The following is a 22882-nucleotide window of genomic DNA, read 5'->3' as shown; positions in this document are numbered from 1 at the left end:
CGGAAGAGACGTGTGCGTGCGCAATCGTGAATTCTTTCATTCTGTTGGCTGTCAAGTCTCTAGTCAAGGGACTGGCTTTTTATTTTCACAATTTTTGGAACGATTCTAAAAATTGAGAACTCTCAGCCAAATTTAAGTGCTAGAATTGAATAAAACAAAATGCCGAAGAATAAAGGTAATTTATTATACGTATTCTTTGTTATTAGCTAAATATACCCAATAAACATTCTCAATGGCATATTGCAAACATGCATCCCTTTTGTGATATTTTCAAGGAAATTTTGTACTACATGTTTTCGTAACCTTCATGTTAATAACTCTCAATTTATGTTTCAACCATTCGTATAAATTTAATTTTTCACTTTATTCGATAATGTACATAACCTATAAATCTGAAGTATTCCTAATTGCATGATGAATTGAATTAATTTTCAGACATCAAAATTATAATTTTGATTTATATATCTTTGGATTTTACGTTGACCAGTTTGTTTTTTATATTGTGTTCTGAATCATGTCTAAATTCAAGCAAATTCTCTAATATTGATATTTCTTGATCACTATCAGCATATAATATGTAATTGTATGCAACCAAAGAATATAGACTCATATACATCTGCATTCTTTGATACAATCAAAGAATATGGACGCATATGCATCTATATTCTTTGATACAACTGATATGTATTGAAATTCAATAACTGTGAAAATGTATAACTATTTTAGGTAAAGGAGGTAAAAATCGTAGGAGGGGAAAGAATGAAAATGAAACAGAAAAACGTGAATTGGTATTCAAAGAAGATGGACAAGAATATGCACAAGTCACAAAAATGTTGGGTAATGGTAGGCTAGAGGCTATGTGTTTTGATGGGGTCAAGAGGTTATGCCATATTAGAGGAAAACTTAGAAAGAAGGTTAGTTTCCTATCATTTAAAAACATAATTTTGAAAAATACAAGGTAATGTAATGTAATTATCCAGATAATTTTAATGGAAAATAACCACAAAGTGAATTGAAAATGTTTATCTTGACTTATAATTTCTGACTTAATTTTTGGGTTGTGACCAAGTTTTATGAATATTTTATATGATACAAAAAATATTCAATGGAAATAAAACTTTAGCAAAAATGGTATCAGGAGAGAATTATACTTTATTGATACTATGTACCAAAAGGCCACCAACCAAAGTCTTTCAGCAAATTTACAGAATTAGTATAGATACATTGAAATTATTTTTTTTATAAGTATAATACAATAACTAAAAAAAATAATGGTAATTATAATATTGTCATGTTGTTTATTGTCTTGATATGTAGAGGATTTTCAGGAATCTTCATAACATGAAGCTCAATCAATTGCCTGTTTTTTCTTTAATAGAGAAAGATTTAAACAAATTATTGAGTCTCTCATCGGTTCTATCCAAGCATCAATTCAGCATACAATAGTCATACCTGTTTCTTATTTCCTTATGAATAGCAGGATCTATTAGCCTAGATTTATAATTAATGGAATCTTTGTCCTGAGTTGTGTTTTTCCTTTATATAAAGCTTCTTCATATTAATCTTCTGCGATGATGTGAAGGGCATTCAAATTATAGTTGTTTTCATAAAAATTTACAAACCAATTATCCACACCATCTAAGGTATGTTTATTAAAAATTATTGTCCTTGATAAATTCGTAGGTTTCTTCAAGGTACTTTGCAAAAGTATGACATTTTTCTTTATATTATATGGCTGGCCATCATATAGTAGTTCTGAAATTTGTATTCTAAATGATTTATATTTAGACAGTTTTTTATTTCATTCCAGTATGTTTTACCCTTCATGGAGTTTATATTCTCACATGCTAGGATCCATTTATGTTGTTTAAATTGTGATATAAGTTGTGAAACATGCATTATTGATTTGGATCTGCCTGAGTAACTGTTTAATTAGAGATAAAATGAAGGGTGGAAGATAATGTGATTTCTTTTACTTGGGTGTGTTTTCTATTGTTAATTTTGACATCATAGTGTTGAAATTTTTAATTTAATTTAGACAAATGTCATGTCTTCCATTTCAGAATTCCTTCATTCTACTATTTACATTTTGTACATTATATTTTGCTATATTAAGCTTAACTTAATTAATACGATTAGGATCAAGCTGTAGATAAAATTATAGAGCCAGATGCTCACCGTCCAGATCTGGAGTACAAGTATATTTGTGATAGTATTTATAATATTTTTAGAACATAGAATATATCCGGAGTTGTGCTTGGGTTACCTGCCATGATAAACATAGTAGCTGTAGAAATTTGACAAAAACTAAAGAATTTTTAATGAAACATTTGATTTGCTTCATATGTGGAGGACTTGACTTTGGTTAAAATCGCCCATGGTTATTGAATAATCATAAAGGGATGCTTTAATGAAGATGGTTTCTTTGATTAAGGAAGAATTGTGAATGTAGACAATGTAAAATATGTTCCTTACTGTCCCTAGGGTTTATTTTATTTTGGAAAGTGCTTTTTCACCAGCTTTTTATTAAACCTACTAACAAGCGCTTGACATAAAAAATGTCAAAGTTATTATATTCGTTTATAAACTAAAAAGTCAGTCCTTTTTTAAACTGTTTTTTTTAATAACAAAATTTAATAAAATGTTTATATATAAATATATCCTTGTAGAATCAATTTCGACTTAAGAATACCTCTAGAGTGAGTGTCTCGGCAAGAACAGTTGTTTAAATTATAGCTCTCCAGGATAAACAATTTAAATAGCTTATAAACTATTCAGTTGATCTATTTGAAATTCAGTGCACTTCAATATCTCATTAACTGCCACAATTTTAACTATACAGCGTTCCACGTTAAGAAAATAACATTAGGCTTATGGAGATTAGTGTTACCAAAACTCTCAGGCATGCGGTTTACTAGATTGTCGATATATTTTTCGAATTTCCATTTTCAATTAACATTTAACTGTAAAGTCAGAATAACAACTGAAGAACCACAAAGCCTTATTATCATTATGTAGTCTCAGAGAACGACATAAAATCGCTGACATACGTACACCGTATTATTTTAAGTTGCAATTAGTAATTAGATATATGCATTCCAAGCGGTCCGTTTATTTGCTTTTAAATTTTTAATAGCCGGCAAATTGTATGATTTAACTAAGCAATATTTTCTACTGATTTCTATGATTCATGGTATATGATATTCTTGCCGAAAAACAAATAAACTGTCGTTACTATAATTAAAATAAGATAAAATAAAATTATCTTTTGTAAATACTATTTATTTAATTAAAATCATTTACCCTACTTTTCATCTCTTGTTTCGAATGGGCACTTTTGGTCAATTACGTTAAAAAACATTAATTTAATTCATGTCTGTGAAAACGAAAATACAAATAATTATACAACCCTGAATCATGCTTGTGTTCATCGTGGCATCGCTGCGCTTCTATCGTCCATAAGAAATACATGGCCCTATCTACGCAATGTTATTTTCTTAACTTGGAACGCTCTATAGTTATATTAAATGCCATTATGCAAAAAACAAAGTTATTAAAATTTATAAATTACTGCAAAATTAAGGGTTTTTTGCAAATGTCTTATGAATTCTTTATGTATTTTATTTTAGAAACTCGAAAATTGAAGAACATTTTAAGATCTACAATTTTATTTCAATTGTATAACATCTAGCTCATCCATTGCACATTAAAACCCCTCAGGGGTGTTGTTTGGCATAAACTAATTAATTTTGGAGAAATCAGGAATTATTAATAAAATAGGTTTTCAACACATCTCTTTATTAATTGATAAATTAATAAAATAACAAATTAGAATTTAATAATAATTAAAAAATTTAGGTTTTGATAACACAGAATTAAGCATCTATACACAAGTTCAAAGAAAGAAAGAAACTTAGCTTAACTTCCATAAGAGATCCTGCTGTTGCTCTCTTCTCAACTCAATCCATAAATTATCTGCATCAAAACCATGCCTCTATTTTCTTAAACCAAAAACCAGGTGCATTTTCTCAAATCTAAACCAGGTGCATTTTCTCAAATCTAAACCAGGTGGCCAGACTGTTGGAAGTTTCTGACCATGAAGGTTTATTTTTATTGAGTACCTTGTTGCTGGTTTATTTTAAAAAGCTATTCTAAACTGTATAAGAAACGTTTTATAGACAAAAAATAGACTTTTTCACTTTGTAAGATTGTTTAAAACAAAAACAAAGCAAAATCAGCTGTACCTCGTAACGGGTTTTTTATCAGCTATCCCTTATCAGCGTCGGCGCAAAATTTCGGGCCAATGCTTTTTAAATCCATTCATTTTTTTCGAATCCTGAGAAGACTAATAAATATTTTTGAAAAATTTAAACGCAGAATGAAAGATTGCATTATTACCGAGGGCCGAAAGTCCCTTAGAATAAACAAAAAGATTTTTTGAATGAGATATTTGAAATTAAAAATCACACTAAATTTTCTCTTTTTTCACCCCTGTAACTTATTAAAATAAACATTATAGAAGTTTTCAGGGACTTTCGGTCCTCAATAATAATGTAATCTTTAATTATGTGTTTAAATTTTTCAAAAATACTTATTAGTTTTCTCAGGATTCGAAAAAAAAAATGAATGCATTTCATTTGTAGAACCTTCGAATATCTCTGATTTACGTGATTCTCTATTTTACGTGAAATCAATGATTTTTTCCGTATAGACTGGTGTAAAATATGAACAATAATTTTATGTTTGGCTATATACAATTATAAATACTTTGTTTTAGGTTTGGATAAATCAAGGTGACATTATTCTCATAGGTCTAAGAGATTACCAAGATGCCAAAGCAGATGTGATTCTAAAATACACCCCTGATGAAGCTCGTAATCTAAAAACATATGGTGAATTCCCAGAATCTGTTAGAATTAATGAAACCGTTACATTTGTTGAAGAAGGTTTTGATGAAGATATTGAATTTGGTGATGACATCAGTTCAGCAGACGAAGCTGATCCTGTTGATGGCATCTGATGACATGAAGACGATGATAGTAGGTCAGGCCAATAAAGGTGATCTTTTTTCTGATAAAATTTATTGTTCAGTCCAAGATATTAAAATATAATAGTAACAGTTTGCCCTGGCAATAGAGAAGATATCTATAAAAAATTCCCGATCTGTGGTATTTACAACACCTGTATCATAAGCCAGTTTCCCTAAATGACATTTCAGCCTCATTTTCACCATAGATGATCTCTATTTCCAGGGCAGTTTATAATTTTGAATGTAATTCACCATAAAAATGTTAAAAATAGCAAGAATGTATGTAACTTATCAGTTATGTTTTAGTTTATCAAGGACTTTAGAAAATATAACAATTTTTGATTTATCTTTCTTTTTTTGATGTACCTATTTATTTTGTAGCTGGATGTCAATTATATTCACTGTTTGAACATTATTCTTTTAATACATAGCCTTCCCTTTTCCATAAATCTCATGCTTTACCATTCCATTTATCAAGTAATGTTACCATGTCTGATAGATTAAAAATGTTTTCTATAACTTTGAAAATAGAACTTTGTTTATAAGGTGACATTTACAAACACAGTTCAATATAGTATAGAAGCTATTTGCATTTCAACTCTCATTTGAATACTTGTTCTGGGCCCGTTGAAAAGAATGAACATCAACAACTGCTGTAATCTATGCTGGCAGTAAGCCGACAAACATTTAGGACACTTGTAGAAACTTAAGAAAGTCTTAATAAAAATAGGGGAATACACGTAACTGTATAGATGGGTTGGACAGTTGAAATGTGGAAACCACAAAAAGAATCTCATCTAGGGATTCATCAATTTTTTAGTGGAACTATTTGTAAATAAATAACCAAAACGTCAAACTTTTGCGTTTTAGCGAAATTTAATTTGTTTATAAGATATTTTGAAAAATGAGCTATTTTCTAAGTCTAGTCCAGATAATTTGGATAATTAGGAGCCAAGATAGCCCCTTTTTTAAATCACTATTACGTTAGTGTCTAACACAGTTTCAAAATAGAGTGTTAGGAAAAAAATAACATCTCAATTTCTACTTCGATTCGTTCACTGCTTCGATGACGTCATTTTCTATAACAAGTGGCCGTAGGATGTGTGGCTGCGTGCTTATTTTCATATACTTCGTTTTGTTGGTGTTTGTTATTAAACCCATTTTTGTAGTTGATTCTTTTAATGCTACATACGCCTCTCGTACAGCGTTTTCCGTCCTCCCAACAATATTGATATCAGCATAGGCCAGGATTTTCACTGATTTATTATATATTGAACCAGTGGTTGTGATTTGTGACATATGTATTACTTTTTCCAGAGCCAGAATGAACAGTATACAGGAGAGAGGGTCTCCCTGGCGCAGCCCGTTATTTGTTTAAAAAGGTTCAGACGGTTCCCCCTGAATTCATACTCTAAATTCAACCTTTTCAAGAGTTAGGCTGCTTTGTAGTCTACAAATATGTGATGAGTATCAATGCCATATTCCAGTGTTTTTTCCAAAATTTGTTTCAGGGTTGCAATCTAATGAACTGTCGATTTACCACCTCTGAAACCAGTCTGGTATTTTCCTACTATCCGTTCTGCATATGGTGCCATACAATGACATAGTACTATTGAAAATATTTTATACGCTGCATTTAGAAGCGTAATTCCTCTGTGGTTAGAGCATTCAAAGATATGTCCTTTTTTGTGTATGGTGTAAAGTATTCCAATCATTGGGGAGGGATTTCTGTGTCCATATTTCTTTTATAAGCTGCTGTAATGCCATTATGGTATCGTGGCCACCTTCTTTATATAGTTCAGCTGATTTGTTTCTGTCGTTTTCCAACTTTTCTTCTTCTTTCTCTATATTCCTCCCATCTATTAATACATCTTCCCTTGTTCTTCCCTTGTTGTTAATAGGTCGCCATTCTAACTTCTGCATTGTCTTGTGGTTGCCTTGAATTATTTTCTGTTGATGTTAACTAGCTTATAGAATGCTCTGAATTCTTTCTCTCTGTTGAGGTTTTCTATATAAAGTTCCTTATTTAAGTGGTTTCGTTTTTTCTTTTGTGTATCGTCTTTTCTTCTCTTCTCTTTGTCTGGTAATTCTCAACAGTTGTTCTAGTTCATCGAGTAAGCATTTTTCTGTAGGCTTAATTTTTTTTTCAATTTCTGTTCCTATTTCATCTTTCGCTGCTGCTTCAATGTCTTCCCTTATTCTGGTCCAGTAAGAGTCTATATCTGTCTGGCCTTCTTCATTTACATTTTGATTTCTTAGCCTGTTGGTGATGTTTTCCGAGTACTGTTCTGCAATTGTCGCATCTCTCCGTTTTTGTACATTCCAGCTTTTTGTATCCATTTTATTTTCTTTACTGGTTTTTGAAATTCTAGCCCTCAATGTTGAGATCACTAGGCAATGATCTGAGTCTATGTTTGCTCCTCTATAACTTCTGCAGTTTATTGCGTCTGTTCCATGCCTTGAATCTATTAAGATGTGATCAATCTGAATCGTTGTTCTTCCATCAGGAGAGGTTCAGGTTACCTTGTATATGTTCTTGTGTTCAAAATAGGTGCTAGCAACTGTCATATTTAGTGCTGCTGCTAAGTTTATCAATCATAATCCATTATCGCTACAGATGTTGTGTAGGCTATACTTTCCTATCGTGGACATGATGAGAGCGTGGAAAACTCGCTCTCGTCGTAAGCTGGCTCTAGGTCTTCGAAGAACTGTTCTTTTATTTAATTATCTCTTTCTGATTTGTTATCAATTGGGGCATGTGCATTTATCAAACTGTAATTAGAGAATTTCACCTTTTAAGCGCAAATAGCACATTCTTTGACTGTAGGCTTTAAAGTCAATAATAGGGCCTTTTGTTCTTCAGTTTACAATAAATCCCACCCCATCCATGTGTTGGCTTTCATTGCAGCTATAATATATGGAATGGGTTCTCTTGTCAAGAGTGCCAGTTCCCGTCTACCGCATTTCCTGCAGTGCTAAAACATCTACTTTGTATGTGTTCACTATGTCTAGTAAAGATGTGAGTGCTCCAATACAGGGTGCAGGTATTCCATGTTCCTAATCTCAATTCTGTTTTTCGTTTCCAGAGTCGTCGTCGTGAGTTCCGTCTTGCTAATAGTTCCTGAGGTTCCGTAGCGTACGTTTTTCCTCGGTTGTGCAACATACAGTGTGACCCATTTATATTGGAAACTCCTCTTTAAAAAAAAATAAAAGTTGTTAACCGATTTTAACCAATTTTTTTTAAATGTCATGGAATAAAAGTTTATTCAATGTTTATTCACTGGCACTTTTTATTGAGTTAATTTATACTTATTTCTAATATAGCATGTTTTAAGTTCTTCCATTAGATGTTTGCGTCCTGACCTTTTCTGTTATCAGTTGTAGCTGACAGTAGTTCTTGATTTATTCTTTTTTTAACGTTAAATTTTGTTTGCCTCTTTTTTTTAATGGGGAGATATCGATGTTTTTTTGTCTATTTTGGCTCTGTTTAGATTGTTTTAAATTTAACACAAATTCAGCAGCGACTGGGCTCAGAAGCTATGTCAGCACCTGGATATGTCTTTGTGAACTTGAATTATGAAATATTGTACTGAAATAGAATTTCTGTATCTTCTTCCTATCATAATATAGTCTATCTGGTTTCTTATATTTTACCCTGTTCCTGTGGTGACTTCCAAGTATATAAGCTTCTTGGTGGAAGCTTGTATAACGTGTTTGTTATTACTATTTATTTTTCTTGGACAAATTCTACCAACCTTTATTTTCTTTCATTGGAACTTTTAGGTTATGAAGTAACATCATTACTCTTTCTGATAGCGCAATAAAGCCAGTGCTTGATCAATTACAAATTTTATTCGCCAAAATTCCGACTCCGTTTGGATGGGTCTGCTGGTGTCGCTTCCATTTACCATTACCCGGCCTTATGACCTCACTAATTCCGAGAATATCGATTTTCAGTTTGGCCATGTCATTTTCTAAATTATGTAATTTACCAGCATGAAAAAGACTTCTGATTTATTCGCGTTTCAATTTTTAAGTTCCTACCGGGGATTCTTAGCACAGAAATATGAAGTAGTTTCCTGTTGCTTTTTCCATGGCATTCTAAAAGACATTAAAACTTCTAGTATCCAATAATAGATCTATCCAGGATCATTTCCCTTGCGCTCATCTTGGTACTGATGTTACTACTGAAACTTTGGTAATTGCATGGGAAAATGGGCCTAGGACATAAATTCTCCCAGGTACCAGTATAGAATTGAAATGTGCTTTATTGTCACTGAAAATTGTACAATTTTATGGACAAAGCTTACAAAAAGAAAAAAAAACAATTTAAAATTTACTGAAATTTCATAAATCGTTAGTATCGCAAAATAAAAGATAATAAAATACACAATCCATTCCACAATTTAAATAAATTGCAAATTGCATAATAAAACCATACGAACTAATAAGTTTAAGTTGCTGCATATGATACCCAAATATATATAAAAATACTTGTACATAAACATACTGTAATTTCTTAGTTATTCGTTAAGAAACTATTCCACTGAATAATATGGTCTTTCAGATAGATAGGTTTTTGTCATTTTACGGAACTTAAGGAAAGAAGTTGTAGATTTAAGTTGCAAATGGAGATGGTTGTATAATTTTTTTGTCGAATATATTATAGATTTATTTACTAACTTAGTGGACGGGATCGGTAAATACACATCAAAGGTTGAATTTCTGGTGGAGTAGTCATGATTAGGGCCCTGATTCTATTTCATTTCGATGTCGAAATTTAAAAGCGACTACGCCATGACAGTCGCAATCGCTAGCGATTCTCATTCATTTCGATTGTAGTTAAAACTGGGGATATTTACTTTATCATTTTGACACTGCTGAAAATTTAGGTTGGCCCTGTTGTTTATTGGCTGCACTACGCTTGTTGAATGTTTGTTTTGTTTACGTTACGTGAAGGTCTTTTTTTTCTTGTTTGAGTTGTTAAATCATAAATAGTGGACATTCGCAATTATATTTTGAATTGAAAGAAAAGATGGCAGGGAAAGAAAAAAGGCGATGTGGGAGATCCTTAAGTTATAACCACAAAGGTTAATATAGCCACTAAGATTTGACTTAGTGGTTATATTCTAATATATTTTTAAATTTACCGCAGCTTAGTAATATACTTGCCCTAAACTTTTTGGGTATCCTAGAGGCATAAACACCCTCTTCCAAATATGGTTCTAATACCCTATCAAATAATTTGCAGCTTGTTTATTAAGCCGGAATTGCTGCCTAAATTGAACATCACTTAGTGAAAAAGGATTTTGAGTATCCCGTAACATTCTTCTTATCCTCCGTTGTGAGCGTCGGATATCTATCCTCTCTAATTCCTCCAAAACCAGCAAATGTCCGTAAAACACAGCCATATTAATACTTTTTGCCTCTAAACTGAACCTAAGTTCACTTCTCCCAGTCCAGCCAGTCATGTCAGATTAATTTCGACTCGAAATGAAATTTCAACCACTTTCTTGAAGTTGAAATTAATTTCGATAAATCGAAAATTAGTGACGTCGTTTGCTTAGTTCAGCTGAAATCCACAAGGTTCGCAAAGTCGCATTTCGACGTCGCCATATTAATTTCGACATGTTTTGAGTCGAAATCTTAATTAGAATCAGGGCCTAGGTCTTGCTGGAAAAACATGTAGGTGTTTACGAATTAAGCAAACAGTTTCTAATTTATATATATATATATATATATATATACATTTATTTATTGCTAATTTACAATCTACTTCAATACAGTAATAAGTAAATATAGTAAATATGATGTATGTTCTTGGCTTGTGGCGTGTCATCCATTGACGACTCTCTGGAATTTACCTAGCAGCTAGGTCTTCTGTCCAAAGTCTTTTTAGACGTTTGTCAACCAGTGGGGGGTTGAATAATTCGTCTATGAAATGCTCTGGATGGTCTGCGCTGCGATTCAAGTGTCTTCTGGATCAATCACATCATTGATAAAGGGGATGTTGAGGTCTGCATGAAGGGTTTGGTTTGACACATACCATGGGGCTTTAGCTAACATATGAATAATTTTTGACTGGTATGTCTGTAGTATTTTGGTGTTATGTAGTTTGCTACAGCCCCACAGCTCAATTCCGTATGTCCACACTGGTTTGAGTATTGTTTTATAGATGGTCAGTTTGTTTTCTAATGAAAGTTGCGATCTTCTGTTGATTAGCCAGCTCATATTTTTAACTTTTAGGTCGAGGTGTCGTCGTTTGGCTGCAATATGTGATTTCCAAGTAAGTTTTTCGTCTAGATGAAGGCCCAGGTACTTTACTTCTGTTTTTATTGGTATAGGTGAATTATTTAGGTGTAGTTGTGGACATCTATTTCTTCGATTTGTGAAATTTACTTGACAAGACTTGTTTGTGTTGACATTTATTTTCCAGCGTTTAAGCCAGTCTTCTAGTTCATTGAGATGATTTTGCAATTTGTTAAATGCTAATATTTCGTTGATGTCTGATGCTAGTATACCAGTGTCATCAGCAAATGTTGTTATTAGTGTATTTTCGCTAATAGGAATATCAGCAGTGAAGATTTGATAAAGGAATGGGCCAAGTACACTGCCTTGAGGTACTCCGGATTTTATTTGGCGGTAGTTGGATAGAGCACCTTCGTATTTAACTTGGAAGTATCTGACGGACAAGTATGATTTAAGGAGGAGGTAGATTTGGTCAGTTAGCCGAGTTTCCTCGTGCCACACTCTATCAAATGCTTGATGTATATCGAGAAATGCTGATAGATTTGTTTCCAGTACAGCTGCCCAGATTGGGCAGCTTTACTGGAACCCCAAAAAGGAAGACCATATCGAAGATGAGACTGGAACAAAGAAAAATATGTTATTTTGGAAGATGCTAAATTGATTTCCTTCGAAAGAGATCTTATTGCATAGGCTGAGGCTAGATATTTACATAACAGAGTATCTACTCGCTACCCATCTATACAAAAAAAGTGAACAATTAACCAAATTGTTCTTTCTCTATTGTATAAACAGTGCAGGAATTTAGTGCAAAGAGAGCTGGAAGAATCCAGAAATACAGCAAGGTATCCTTATTTAGAATGGAATTCTTATAGACATTCAAGAGATAAACTGCGAAGTGTATGGAAAACTGCCTTAAAAGATACAAAGAGTCCTTTTCATTCATAACTACTAGTAGAAAGTTATATCCAAAAGATTTTTAACATTAATAGAAATAAAAAAACTTTTACATTGAAGTGAAAACTTCTGTGTAATAGATATGTATTTAATTAAAAATTAAATAAAAAAATCCAAATGGATTACAATAGTTGATTTTTGTTCAGAACGAACGTTTCCGGTCTTATCAAACCATCTTCAGTGAACTTTGCTTAGTACTTGCTATACAATCTCATAACCAAGCTGAGGGATAGTTTAAATTTAATATTACATGCTTAAAAGTATTAAAATAAACGACATACCGTCGATGTTTACAGATTTAACTACATATTTGGAACAATAGGTCCCTACTTAAAACAGCACTTACATGAGTTTTGGTCTGCAAAAGCCAGCCAGCAACTTTAGTTGATAAGGTCAAAAAATTTGATATAATAATTAAAAGAAATAAAGGGATCTTACAGAGAGTTATACAAACATAATTTAATAAATACATAATTATGTATAGAGTTCGTTGGTAGAACTGGGAAGGTTGTCGATAATATATACTATGCAACTCGTCTGTAATTTATTTCAGTCTCGTGTACTTTCATACAAATACAGACTCTGAGCTTTTTGTCCAGGGTACTTACAAAATGCTATATGAAACATATATACCGTGCTAAATTATTTTTTTATTTTTTAGATCTTGAATGGGTTATCTCAGAACCGGAATTCATCATGTACCAGAACACTTTGAAAGACCTATGTGATTGTAGATAATTTTATTAATAATTTATCATAGGTCAATATATCAATAGACTTTTTGGCCTGACCACTTACTACCAAATAATGTCATTTTCTTGCAGCCCTCTCTCATAGCATCTCAACTCTTAGAAAATCATTTTTTATAATTAACGATTAAAATCATTTTATCAAATTAATTAATGCAATTTCTTCAAACTGATATTTATGGATGTTTCTTCTGTGAAAGAATGTTCTAGGGATATGTTTCTATAGATATAGAACTGTTATATATGTATAATATTTTGTACAATTCGGTTTTTCTGTTTTTTAATGGCAACAAAAATGTAAAAGCGTAAATAAACATCATAAAATGGTTTTCTTTTTATTTATACTTGCCTATAGTTCATATATAAAAAAGGAAGTCCAAATATTGGCTTGAGAGACGTTGGTAGACGGTGACTCTAATATACAACAGACCAATTATTATGGTGAGGTATAGCCACTGTATATGTCACTGGAAGGTCGTCATTCGGAAGGTGGTACAAAGTTATAACCGCCACAATTTACTAAAGCATCGTCTCTAAAAGGGGTCCTTTTAAAATGCACGAAGCTATACTTCACCATAATTGCCCTTTGCTGAAGAAGATTGTTAACACCTTTATTCGTAGTAGAGTAAATTTTTATTTGCATAAATTTTTAAACATAATTGAGCAAATAACGTCACATTATTAATTACAGATTAAAAAAATATATATATATTGACATCACACATTTAAAATATAAAATATAAAACATAATATATTAACATTACAAATTAAATCTGCTGACCAAGGAGAAGGATAGGCCAGGTACTCCGCCACAGTATAGGGCTCAATGTCAACTAGGTGTTGAAAAACCTTTCTTTTAAAAGCTCTATAGTGTGTTTCCTGTTGAATGTCAGACGGTAGACTATTATAAAATTTAACACACGCATACAAAGGACTTCTCTCTGTTATAGACAATCTGTGAAGTGGCAAATTCAAATTAAGGCTTCTTATATTATATTCATGATTGGGGAGCAGGTGACAAAACAAAGAAAATTGTTTAAAAAGGAATATAATACATTCAAATATATAGATTGCTGAGAACGTAAGTATATTGATTTGAATGGGCCTCTACATGATTCTCCCGCCTTTAATCCTAAGATCACACGGACTGCCTTTTTTTGGACTATGAAGACAGTTGACCTATCTACTGCAGCGCCCCAGAAGATTACTACATATCGCATAACCGAATAAAAGTTTGCATAATATACTGATAGTAAAATCCCCTGGTCTAGATAGCTTTTTAACACTCTTAATGAGTAGCAGGCTCTATTCAGTTTTTTTGTTGTATTTTGAATTTGTTCCCCCCAATTCAGATTCTGGTCAATATGAATACCAAGAAATTTAACTGATCTAGCAGGTTACGTGTTTTGTGATAGAAAATTAATTGTATCTGGAAACTGTTCTCGTGACTGGCTGGTTCTAAAGTAGACAAAAACTGTTATCAGTATTAAGCAACAACTGATTTCCACTGAACCACTGTTCAGTCTTGCTTAGAATTTACTCTGCCACTGTGAGTAGTGTTTCTAAAGTTTTTCCCAGAAAAGCACATTTGAGTCATCAGCGAAATTTACAAGGTTTGAGGAACTACTAACCACTGCATTTGGAAGGTCGTTTATGTAGACCAAAAAGAGAAAAGACCCCAGGACACTCCCCTGTGGTATGCCTAATTTTAAATTGATAAGATCAGAGTAAACCTTACATCTCCTTTTCTCCAGGCATACCTTTTGCGACCTATCTGCGAGAAATGATTTTATCCATTTTAATGCCGGTACCTGTATTCCACAAAGATGTAATTTTTGTAATAAAAGAACATGATCTAGGCTATCGAAAGCCTTAGGTAGGTCCAAAAAAGCACCTAGTGTTTTCATCTTTGCCTCCAGTTTTTCTAAAATTTTTGATATAAAATCATAGGTAACTGTCTCAACAGATCTCCCTGCGAGAAAACCATGCTGTGGACTACTAAATAAGGTGTTTGTAGTCTGAAATATATTGCTTTTTCAAATATTTTTGAGAATGATGGTCTCAACAGATCTCCCTGCGAGAAAACCATGCTGTGGACTACTAAATAAGTTGTTTGTAGTCTGAAATATATTGCTTTTTCAAATATTTTTGAGAATGATGGAAGAAGGCCTATTGGTCTATAGTTCTCCATCTTAGTAACATCACCTTTTTTATGTAATGGCTTCACAATTGCCAGGTTTAAACTTTGAGGAAATTTACCTTGCCTAATTGATAATGATGATTGTAGGTAGAATTTCTCTATTTAATTTTTCTGAATATATTGTAATAAGTATTGGCGAGTGATTAGAGGATAGGTCCTAAGATGGGTGTGCCTTTGGAAGCCATCTATTTTAAATCTGTCGTCCTTGAGACAGTTGGCTTATTGCACATCTTCCATTTACTGATGACATATTCCGGGATTGTGGAATCATGTACCAGCTTGTTCATATTTAGGGGATGCTCACCATACGTTTTTGGAGTCACTTGATAATCTCTGAAGAGTATTTGCCACATGCAATCTAATGCATCTGACATGCGATATGGTCACTGTTTCGGATCCTCTGCTTAAGATGTTGTTGCTTATAATGGCTACAAATCGGAAAACTACCTAGCTTCTTCAGGGGTTCCACAAGGTTCTAATCTAGGTCCATTATTGTTCTTGTTATTTCAATTTGAAGTTATTTGTTGAACATGTTAATTTAAAGGTTAAAGAAGCACTTAAATCTTATGGATTCATAATTAGAAATAGTCGAAATCTCACTAATAATAAGGCAATTAAATTACTTTATTACACTTTTGTACGTTGTAAACTGGAATATGCCTCTGAAATTTGGTATGGTTTTTATGATGTACATATCCAAATTATAGAGCAGGTGTAGCGTAAATTTTTAAAATTTTTGTCTTTCAAAATTAACGGCATATATCCCAAGAGGGGCATCAGCAATAGTGAGTTGTGTAGCGGTTTGGACGTACTATCATTAGAATCTAGATGAATTAATGCCTCCCTAATATTCCTGTACAAGCTACTACATAATCTCATTGACTGCCCTGATATTATTCGACAAATAAATTTTAACGTTCCATCTTATCCAGTGAGAAATTCGATTACGTTCAGAAATACACAAGCTAGAACTAATCTTATGTTAAATTCTCCTCTATTTCTCATGTGCAACTATTATAATTCCTTAAGTGCTTACTGCGATATATTTCACTGCAGTTTAAAGCAGCTTACTAGGATGGCTGAGATCTACCTAGGTGATTGAGTAGTTTCTTTATGTTAAGGTAAAATATTCGAAACATGTGTTTATTTAGTTAGTACTTATGAATTATTAATATTTCATTTAACTTTAGTATTGTATTTTATCCTATAAATGGATTCTGTTGGACAATAAACGCTTCAGATTTAGCTATACGGCTCGCACTTCCTCTAAGGGAAAAATTCACTCAATCCAGATACCTACGGTATCAAAAGGATTGAGCTCTGGAGGGACTCTTTCCGTGTTATCGAGCCCTAGGTGACTTGGTATGCTGGAGTATCTCCCAGAAATTTTCGTACACATCTGGACGTTGAGAGTAGTACAGCTATTATTATTATTATTAAGTCTCTATCAAACAGTCTCATTGTATGCGGATGTCTCTTGTCTGGTTCATGTCCAAAAAGGAAGCCTATTATGACTCGGCTGATTTCTGCCTTTTTTCCACAGTACTTACCCATACCAGTGTGAAACTGTTAAATTCAACTAGTCTGTTAAGTTCCTCTCGGCATTCTCACACTAACACAGATTCCACATAGAACTTACAAGAGCCCAATGGCTGCTTGGATATGTGCATATATTGATCCACAAGTGGAATTGAAATTTCTATCTCTACTGAATATTCCTGCACCAGAATATACCTTCTTCAGTTTTAGAACAATTTGTATATGTACGTTGCAGTCTAAGTTGAGCGTTTCCTCTGCTCCATCCCCTCGTGGGCAAACATCCACTTTAAAAGGTACTTCAGGCCTTTATCTGGGTACCATAATGGTCAAATATCACCATTCTCATCTCTCCCCTTATAACTATGTCTAAAGGAGGAGTGTCCAATAGGGGCTCTTTTGATCACTATTCATTTGTAATTGTTGGTTTTACCAGCATGTTATAAATCGTCATCAACCAAGTAACTCACTTTTTTTTTCATTTGATACGAAATATCTGAATGACTAGATTAGAAAAAATCTCAACAGATTTCACTGTAATCACAATAAAGCAACACCACATATAACATTTCTAACCACAACAGTGCGTATCTCATTCAGTTACCATACCAAAACCATCGAGTGCTGGTTTGCTGAGTTCATCTTCAACAAAAGTAAGTTGCTTTGTTATTGCTCTCCTGTGAAGTTGAAGGAAATGAGTTATGTGGTATTGCTTGATTGATGACAAAATCCTATATAAAATGTCCAATTCTAAACCCCACAAACTTCGTAAGTGTGTCTTGCTACCATCAACATAGTTACCACTCTTGATTATTCGTTCTATCTGTTGATTTTAGATACATTTTTCATTAGTGTCTTGCTACCATCAACATAGTCACCAGTCCCTTAGTTATATCTGTTGATTTCAAGTAAGCCTCAAGTCTAATATACCAAGATACCTTATTTCACTCACCAGATTTAGATGTATATCATTTAGGCTGAAAGGTCCCTCTCTCTAAACTTAATAATTTTGGACTTCTGGGGCTTATGTTAAGCCCTACATTTGAAGTACATTCGGCAAATGTGGTCAGAGCCTATTGCATTCTATCTCTGACTGCCAATAAATTTGCTGTTGGCTAAGATGACCAGGTTATCCATACAGCCCAGGACAAGATACCTGTCTTTGCCGAGTCTAACCAACTAACTATTCCACAAGAGAGGAGATAAAACTGCCCTCTGAGGATAGTCTCTGGCTATTTATTGCTGACACTGTATCTGCCTACAAATACCTATCTTTAAAAAGTATAATCAAGAAGGAACAGAAGAAAAAAAACAGCACAATCAAAGTTACATTTTTTATTATGAAGTAATAAAAAGTAAACACTTTATATTGACTAAACATACATTAATGAAACTAGCAGTATACAAGTGAATACCAAATAAAACAATTATTATTTAAAAACAAAAACATCAGACTTTCACTGCTTACAACTATGTGATACAAATAGGTATATAAAACATTCTTACAATAAATATTATCAATAATCCTGAGATTGGCTCTTTGATGACTTTCCTCCTGTAGCTACACTTGCAGTTCCAGATTTCTTGGGCAGTAAAACAGCTTGTATATTTGGCAACACACCACCCTGGGCTATTGTAACACCAGATAAAAGTTTATTCAACTCCTCGTCATTTCTTATGGCTAGCTGAAGATGCCGAGGTACAATTCTGGATTTCTTGTTGTCTCTAGCTGCATTGCCTGCTAACTCTAATACTTCGGCTGCAAGATATTCCAATACAGCTCCAAGGTACACTGGAGCTCCTGCCCCAACACGTTCAGCATAGTGTCCTTTACGTAAAAGTCTATGGATCCTTCCTACTGGAAATTGGAGCCCTGCACGATTTGAACGAGACTTAGCTTTAGCTTTGCTCTTTCCACCTTTTCCACGTCCTGACATTTTATTTAGTTCAAATATAATATATTATGAATAAGAGAATAAGTCTAACCTCTTAACAAATAACGGCTTTTTCAATTCAGATTTACCGGTCAAATGGTTAAAAAAGGCGGGAGCTCATTGACGTAATGTAATTTGACAGTGAATAGGCGGGATTGAGAAATCTAACCAATAATTTACCAGGATAAGGTATTTGACAGAAATGATGGATTATTCTTAAAGGTGTGTTCAGATATGATAGTAAATGTAAGCAATGAAGTTAGTGCTAAAACTATATAAATGAAAATTATTTTCACTCCTATTTTTATTTTGTAGTTGATACGAATGAATTTTGTCAAAAATTACTAAAAGTTCAAAATATATCAAATTACATTTTTTGTTATAAGCCACATTGCTGTACTGAAAACATAGAGTTTGAAAATACAAATGATACATAATATCGCATCTGCATAGATTTCATTCTCTACCCAATCTTATTGTACACGAATCAAATTTAAGTTTTAGATTTTTGATTTCACTACATTGAATAGATAACCACAAATCAACAGTTTAATCAATCCATGGTTAAAAATTAAATAAAATTTTTGAATAATTATGAATTTTTTGTTTAACAAAAGCAGATTTGTGTTTGTTTCTGTTTCAAAAATCATTTAATTTTATAAGTGTTATTAACTTTAATCAAATTTAATTCAATATTTAGTGAACTAGTGATTTATTTATAAATAATAATAAATAAAATAATTTCATATATGAACTTACAGACGTTGAAGAGTTCCTAGTGGCGAAAAGGGTTTCATAAAAAAGGCATGTTTAAAATTTAAAGCTGGTAATAAGTCGAAAGATTATCACGACGAAATAATATACAAAAATATACAATGTATAGAATTCCTACCCTTTATATTACCATGTTGTATAACGTAAACTGGTCTGGATGAAAATTGAGGGATGGAAAGAGAAGAAGAAAATCCAGGTGCAAGTTAATTCACCTTGCAAACCACGGCGCTCAGGTGTTTTGAAGGACACAAAGGTGAGCTTTGAGACGTGGGTCTATAGATTTGGGATGGGAATATATTAAAAAAAAAATTAGGGGGAATTGAAGATTATCTACGAAAATGACAGAATTTGGTATTAAACGAAAGGGGACAATAAAGTGCGCCACCTAGTCCTTTGTCGAGGGGCGAGGAAAACTCAACACTTGACCTATGAGCAGATTGACTTAAGGAGGATTCAAACAAGAATAAGCTAAACCTCTAAAACAACACACGCAAACACACTTACCTTATATCTGTCTGTATTTCTTTCAGATTTATCTTCTTATTAGTTACCAGAAGAAAGGAAGATTATAGGAAAGCATTAAACAAATAATGGCTACAAATTAACAATTTTCATTTCTACAAAGTTCAGCCAGATAAACGTATTATTGAATGTTAACAAATTATCCAAGTAAACATCAATAAAATAAAACAGATAGCAAAAAGACAAAAATACAAATTTAATTAAATCCGGTATAATGTAAATATAAAAATTATTGTTCTAAAATTAGGTGGAATACATTTATAGCTGGCTAACACTGCAAAATGAATTCAAATAGTAAAATTTAGCAAGATTACTTTGGCATTACCTCAGTTATAGCATACTATCATTATATTATAGGCATTATATATCTTACTATCTATAAAAAAATGTTTACACATTAATTAGCTAAACAAGAACACAATAATCCCCTTTGATCACCAGAGCACTGACATGCAAACTGGTAGGCTTTATTTACAAATAAAGATTATTACGGGATACGAGTGATATTAAAAGTGCATACATATCCTATATGCAGAAAAATTCTGCACCGCACTGCACAAGATATTTAGGCAATAAAAGTTAATAGGTATATTTCTTCAGTTGACCGGAAAGAAGACATTTAGCGATCTTATCTCCAACATTCGGAAAAGTTTTAAAATTAATTTCAACTTACACAATACTGCTGTAGACTTCACTAACTAATTTTCAACTGAATTAAAAATACAGTTTATTTTATCTTGGTTTAACTGTTGTACTTTATTCGTAGTACTGCACTACAATATCAGTTTTCCCATCTTTCTTACGAGATACGTACCCAATTGCCGCAAAAACTAAAAACAAGCTAAGCCTGAGCGTGACTTTATCGTGTTCTCCGGCTGCTCCCCGAAAAGTGAAATCATCACTCCCAATATCAAATGAAAGAGCAATTTGTTTATTATAAACAGACTAAAAAAGGTTTAGATTATCAATCTCAGGGACGCAAAAAGATTAAGAATCTTTTTCGGTTTTTATGATGTAGGGGTGAAACGAAAATGCTACAATGTTTAAAAAAACAAACAACTTTGCACTTATTCGAAATGCCGTGTTTATTTTCTTCAAATTTCTTTGAAGTTGTTTAAACGTTTTATGCCAGCAGTGTAGTAAAATGAATGATTGTAGTAAAATAAACGTTTTACATAAAATTTAGTTTATTAGGAACTTTCTCAATATAGTATTCACTGTGTTTAGTAATACAGCATAGTTTGTCAGCTTGCTGGGCAGTTAAAAGAACATTATTTAGTGTTACACTCAATTAATAGAAAACGATTGCAAAAAGATTAAATAAATATAATTAAATTAAAAAAAAACTGAAGGGGGCTTATGCTAGTTTTGCAGGCGGGCACCTTATATGCTAGCATCGGGACTGCTTGCCGGAATTGGGAGTCTAATATCAATAATACTGCAGTTGATCGTCTTACAAAATTCGATATAGGACACTGACGATTTGAAGTTAAGCATTTTCCGTGGAGCACTATTTGGTTTTCACTCTCTAGATTGATGCGGGATGAATTAAGGCGTCCAACAGTATTGCTGGGTTTAATTGTGTTTTTATCGCGCCCCTTCGTTCGATGTATTGCATCTGTGGGACTCTCCTGCTTGGTGAGTAAAATGTATCGAGTAGTCAGAGTTTTTCAGCGACTTAGATACGAACTAACTGGTCAGAGGCAGGAATTTATAATCAGAAACGGAATCGGCAGTCCAGCTTGATGGAGTTCTTCGATTCGGCCTGAGTACAAGACCGAAAGCCTTCTGGACATCAAGGAACATGCCGACTGAGTGTGTTCATTGATGGCTTGAGATGTGGAAGTTGCTGATTAATCAATGTGTTGAGTGGCCAACATTACTTGAAACACTGAGTGTAACAGTAACATTTTAAAACTTTTTTTTTTAATTAGCATAGATTTACATTAGGCACTTAATTGATTTACCAATGTGAAAATTGTTTAAAATTATTTGAATTCTTAAATGTTTTTCCAATTTGGACACAAGCAAATTGCTTGGAATAACATTTGACAATAAGAGACTTTCTTATGTATTATATAAAACTCTTTTTTTATAGATATGCGAATTTAGACAACATTGTGTATTTTTTGCAAATGCTCTTTTACTTTAGATGACTGTAAAAATTGTCTTGTACAAATTTCACACTTAAAAGGTTTTTCACCAGTGTGAATTCTCACATGAATTTTTAAGTAGCCCTGAGTTGAAAATTGTTTGGAACAAGATTTGCACTTAAAAGGTTTTTCTCCTGTATGAATTCGCATATGCCTGTTTAAGCTATTTGCTTCTGCGAATTGTTTTGAACAAATATCACACTCAAAAGGTTTTTCACCAGTGTGCATTCGCCTATGACGGTTCAAATCACTTGATCGAGGAAAAGGTTTCGAACAAAATTCACATATATAACGTTTTTCCCCAGTATGAATTATTGAATGAGCTTTTAAATGACTGTAAATTAAAAATTGCTTAGAACACATTTCACACTTATAAGGTTTTTCACCAGTATGTATTCGCATATGGCGTCTTAAACTGCTTGGTTCTAGAAACTGTTTCAAACAAACTTCACATTTGTAACTTTTCTCTCCAGTATGAACTGTCAAATGAACTTTTAAAGTATACGATTTTGAAAATTGTTTGGGACAAAATTGGCACTTAAAAGGTTTTTCCCCAGTGTGAATTCTAAAATGTTGTTTTAAATTGCCTGATTTAAAAAATCCCTTCGAACAAATTTCACACTTGAAAGGTTTTTCTCCAGTGTGTCTTACCATATGACTGTTCAAATGACTCGCTTCTGAAAACTTTTCAGAACAAAGTTCACAACTAAAAGGTTTTTCTCTGGTGTGTATTATTCGCATATGACGCTTCAAACTGCTAGATTGCGAAAATTGTTTTGCAC

The 22882-nt window shown here is 32.8% G+C and overlaps 2 protein-coding genes across 2 annotated transcripts; one reads left to right on the top strand and one right to left on the bottom strand.

Annotated features, from left to right (window-relative positions):
- Positions 1-18: 18 nt before the first annotated feature.
- On the top strand, positions 19-13309 carry eIF1A (eukaryotic translation initiation factor 1A). Its single transcript, XM_072543942.1, has 4 exons — positions 19-175; positions 727-914; positions 4778-5058; positions 12894-13309. The coding sequence occupies exons 1-3, from the start codon at positions 160-162 to the stop codon at positions 5018-5020; spliced, it is 447 nt and encodes a 148-aa protein (XP_072400043.1). The 5' UTR covers positions 19-159; the 3' UTR covers positions 5021-5058; positions 12894-13309.
- Positions 13310-18037: 4728 nt separating this feature from the next.
- LOC140450349 (histone H2A) lies at positions 18038-18790 on the bottom strand. The gene has a single exon (XM_072543939.1). It carries the CDS (start codon positions 18652-18654, stop codon positions 18235-18237), a length of 420 nt encoding a protein of 139 aa, XP_072400040.1. The 5' UTR covers positions 18655-18790; the 3' UTR covers positions 18038-18234.
- Positions 18791-22882: the final 4092 nt, after the last annotated feature.

Source organism: Diabrotica undecimpunctata, chromosome 9 (assembly GCF_040954645.1).
Source record: "Diabrotica undecimpunctata isolate CICGRU chromosome 9, icDiaUnde3, whole genome shotgun sequence".
NCBI classification, from domain to species: domain Eukaryota; kingdom Metazoa; phylum Arthropoda; class Insecta; order Coleoptera; family Chrysomelidae; genus Diabrotica; species Diabrotica undecimpunctata.
This window is presented reverse-complemented; position numbering and strand designations above follow the sequence as displayed.